This window comes from Chaetura pelagica, unplaced genomic scaffold, assembly GCF_000747805.2.
Source record: "Chaetura pelagica isolate M959 unplaced genomic scaffold, ChaPel_1.0 scaffold344, whole genome shotgun sequence".
In the NCBI taxonomy this organism is placed as follows: domain Eukaryota; kingdom Metazoa; phylum Chordata; class Aves; order Apodiformes; family Apodidae; genus Chaetura; species Chaetura pelagica.
This window is the reverse complement of record NW_009953098.1, coordinates 4,388,597-4,392,534: the sequence shown is the minus strand read 5'-3', so window position 1 is coordinate 4,392,534 and position 3,938 is coordinate 4,388,597. Positions and strand designations below refer to the sequence as shown.

Below are 3,938 nucleotides of genomic sequence, written 5' to 3'. Positions count from 1 at the left end.
GAAGGAGGAAGTGGGGGTGTTTGTAATTATGACATTTGTCTTCCCAAGTCACCATTACACGTGCTGGAGCCCTGCTTTCCTGGGGATGGCTGAACACCTGCCTGCTGATGGAGGCAGTGAATTAATTCCTGGGTTTGCTTTGCCTTGGGTGCACAGCTTTTGCTTTACTCATTAAACTGTCCTTATGTCAACCCAAGTTTTCTCACTTCTACCTTTCCAATTCTCCCGCCACCTCTCTGAGGGACAGTGAGTGAGAGGTTGTGTGGGGCTTAGTTGCCAAGTGGGGTTAAACTACAACACCCATAGATTGGGAAACTATGCACAGCCAAGTGAAATCCCACCTTTTCCACTGTAGTTGGATATTGAGTAATGCAGGTTTTTTAACTAGCAATTTAATTACTTGAAAATGTAATGCTTGCTGCATGCCAAAGTTAATTTTCAGAGCAAGCCAGATAAACACTAGGAATCACAAAAATAGCTACAGGATTTTTTCAAAAATAGAGAAGTACTTCATTCTAATTCCAGATAAAGACCACTCTGCTCAACCTGGCAGAGGCTGGCCAAAGAACAGCTTCCATCAGCACTACAGAAATCCCTGGTATACACTCAAGATGAGCACAAGTCTTAAACTAACCAGAGTTGAGGCATTAGCCTCATCTTTGTACAGGTGTATTATACATGTGGAGGAATGCTTTTCCTTCAGCTTAAAAAAAATTATTTACAGTCTGTAAGCATCAGGGGGTGATGATCTTCATGCTAGTCCTGTTTGCCTTCCCGCCACTGTCGAGAACCTTCATTCCACGCTACGTATACAAAGAGAGCAAGGACCACATGAACAGTAACTACAGCAACTATGGCAGCATAGAAATAGCTGTCTCTCTCGGACATTCCTAAGGTACCTGGGAAGATAAAGAGAGTAAAGAGTATTAGTTCTTAGGAACACTGAAATGGCAAATCACAATTCTCCCTAAAGACCAAAGTTACATTTACTCCTGAATCAAAAGAGCTCAGAAAGATTCACAGGAAAGAATTCACCATAATTACAGACCTATGAATCTATTTCTAGAATAAAGCAACACAGCAATTATTCAATACTTAAAACATTTAAGATTAAAAAAACACCCTGGTTTTGAAGTCGACAGCTTAAGAATTGTGGAAGATTCACTTTTTCTGTTACTATCTTCCAGCACCAAATAAACCTCAATATCCTTTTTTCATAATTTGAACTCTCTTTGTGGGGCAGGAAAATAAAGAGGAGTAAGGGCAACAATTATGCAATTGATTTGCCACAATATTGCAGAATCAAACAGAAGAACAGAATTAAACTCAGAGGACTTCTACCTCCCATATTTAAACTGTAAAACAGCAATTCCAGTTCAGTTACATGAATGCCTCTCACATGAAATAAGCCTGCAAATATCAGAAGCCGAAATATCAAAATATAATTTATCTTAATTCTGTAAAGAAACAAAGCAAAAACCAACAAAACCCAAAAAGCAAGCAACCAAAAAAACCACAGCACACCAAAAATACCACCCTCCAAACACAAACCCAATCCTATCTGTGCTGTGATTTTTCTGTTACCTGACACAGCAAAGTTAAGGCTCAGCTTGTGACATCTCAGGTTAAAACACACAAACAGCCCCTCCTCCCCCCATGCTACAGAGTATCATGAAAGTTACTTCACAAGCTTTCAGCTACAGCCTTCAGAACTACACACAGCAGCAGACACCAAAGGAGAATTACCTTGTAACAACTCAGTTATAAATTCACAAACTGCTCTTGAAAGCAGCTGCTTTCTCCCTCCCTCCTCCCCACTTCTGAAGAAGATACTTTTCCCCTGCAGTATTAGGAAGTTATTAAAGCCTTGCAGAACCAAGGCCAGACCGTGGCTGGTTGTTAGCAGTTTGACAGAATCGCCCCAAGCATGCAGCTAATATATGTATATATATATATTTAAATTAAAAGAAAGCTCTATAAGCAACCACATTCAGTATCTGAAACTGGGTACAGGACTTAACTGGTGTACACCAAAAAATGCAGGTTTATTTCTAAAAAAGCAAAAACTAAACCAAATAAACAACATTATCCTGTCTTAAATACACAATTTGTTGGCAAGATCTGCAGGAAACACATCCCTGATGATTCTAAGTCTGCTGCAGGGTGGATTAGACACCTTAGGGAAGGGGAATGATGCACCCATATAAGCCACTGTATAACAAACAGCAAGTATTAGATTGCAGACCACAATCCAGGGAAGGACCATTTATATTAATTTCTGTTCTAACTAAATATTACAAGGCCTTTAGTCTGAATAAGGAAACAAATATTTAAAACAGGAAGGAGAGCAAAGATGCTATTAGAGGATTGTGTTTTTTGTTTTTTGGTTTTTTTGGTAATAATAATGCTAATTGGCAGAAATAGAATTACCTTCAAATAAATAAGCCTTTGATGAAAAATACAGCCCAACAGGTAATGTGATCATTAGAGCTGTGAAGAATAGAAGTGTTCTTAGAGTTGATGTTAATGAACCCTCATTTCTGAAATAAATAAGAAAAGTTACACACAGAAGGAAGTCACAATGTATATGCCTGAAACAGGACAAGGACTTGTCCCAAACAGAAGCCAATTACTTTTCAAGAATTGAGTAGGTGTATAATTTGGAAGTGATAAAGACTGGAAGCATGGATTTGTTGGCTGCAGTAGAAAAATCAGAGTATTCAAAACAATTTAATGATTCTGCCAGTCAAAGCTCACAAACCAGATTAAAACCACTCTTTAGATTTTTCCCTGTTATTGCTTTGCAAGCATTAATAACATAAGAGGTTTACATTAATATGTTTATCAGTATACTATCACTTTATTATATATCTATTATTAGATGCACATGCCTTTGTCATATGACAGTATTCTGCATTAAAACTTGCCAAGTTTCCTCTTTTTTAAAAAAAACCACACAAGCAACTACAAAACTAGGAAGATGACAAATCCTGCAGGCTAGAGAACACAGGGAAGTACACAGAAGGACTTTAACAGCTTCATATATTGCACAAGTGAAGTTCCTCTTTATTAGCCATGGTTTCTCTGTTGAAAACAATTTATCAGTTCCCAATGAGAAAGTAGGAATAACTGTAGCAATAACCAGAACATGGAGCCAATACACCAAAACACTAGTAACTTTTTTTGCCTTCACAAACCTAAACCTAGAAGACCTTGAGCAAGAGAATCAGAATGAAGGTTTATGTTCTTGGTAAGGTCTCCCTGAACTTGACCTGACAGAACCGGTTCTGTATCTACAAAACACCGCACGCAGCTTGTTTTCCTGGGCGCTCCCACCAGTTTTCACTCACCCTGCTTGGCTGCTACCTTGTTTCATGCGGAACTTGTAAGCCAAGCACTGCCCCGCTGACATTCAGGGTAATCAATGCAGCGGCAAGTGTCCTTGCGGCTTGGAGACACAAATATCCATAAACATCAATTCAAGTCAGGGATATATAATTCTTAAAACTCCCAAACACCGCATTTTTGGTGTAAGTCGTTTCAAGAAGTTTTTGTATCAAGTCAGGCTTGAGGGACAGAGCACGTGCTTGAAAAACAAGGGGAAGCAGGGAAAAAAAATACCTAATTCTCTGGCAGTCACCGAGACAGTGACGTGCGGCCACACAGCTCTCAGGGGAAAGCAAAGAGCAGTTTTTAGCTGTTCGTGTGGTGCCGCGTCGTTAGGCAGCATTCCGAGCAGGTGAAAAAAAAAGACACTTGGAATATTTTCCTTTACTATAGCTTGCCTCAATGTCTGTCAGTTTCCCAAGCGAATTAGAAACCATTCTCTATATAACAGCTGCCCACAGCAGAGCAGGACGGCCTCCAGCTCATCAGCCGAATCAAAAGCCCCAACATTGACCAACACTTCCCTTCCACCGACGTGGTTTCATCCCTTC

The 3,938-nt window shown here is 39.6% G+C and overlaps 1 protein-coding gene across 1 annotated transcript; it reads right to left on the bottom strand.

Moving 5' to 3' along the window:
* Positions 1–756: 756 nt before the first annotated feature.
* Positions 757–3,412, bottom strand: VMA21 (VMA21 vacuolar H+-ATPase homolog (S. cerevisiae)). The gene is made up of 3 exons (XM_009997210.1): positions 3,351–3,412; positions 2,431–2,591; positions 757–899 (listed from the first exon to the last, which is right to left on the bottom strand). The coding sequence occupies exons 1-3, from the start codon at positions 3,410–3,412 to the stop codon at positions 757–759; spliced, it is 366 nt and encodes a 121-aa protein (XP_009995512.1).
* Positions 3,413–3,938: the final 526 nt, after the last annotated feature.

Excerpts from the sequence above, each read along its gene's own strand:
- VMA21 (XM_009997210.1), bottom strand. The coding sequence starts at position 3,412 with ATGTCAGCGGGGCAGTGCTTGGCTTACAAGTTCCGCATGAAACAAGGT. Across the intron at positions 2,592-3,350 it reads CAAGGTAGCAGCCAAGCAGG|GCATATACATTGTGACTTCC; the intron begins GTGAGTGAAAAC and ends GTCCTGTTTCAG. Across the intron at positions 900-2,430 it reads AAAGGCTTATTTATTTGAAG|GTACCTTAGGAATGTCCGAG; the intron begins GTAATTCTATTT and ends TTATCTTCCCAG.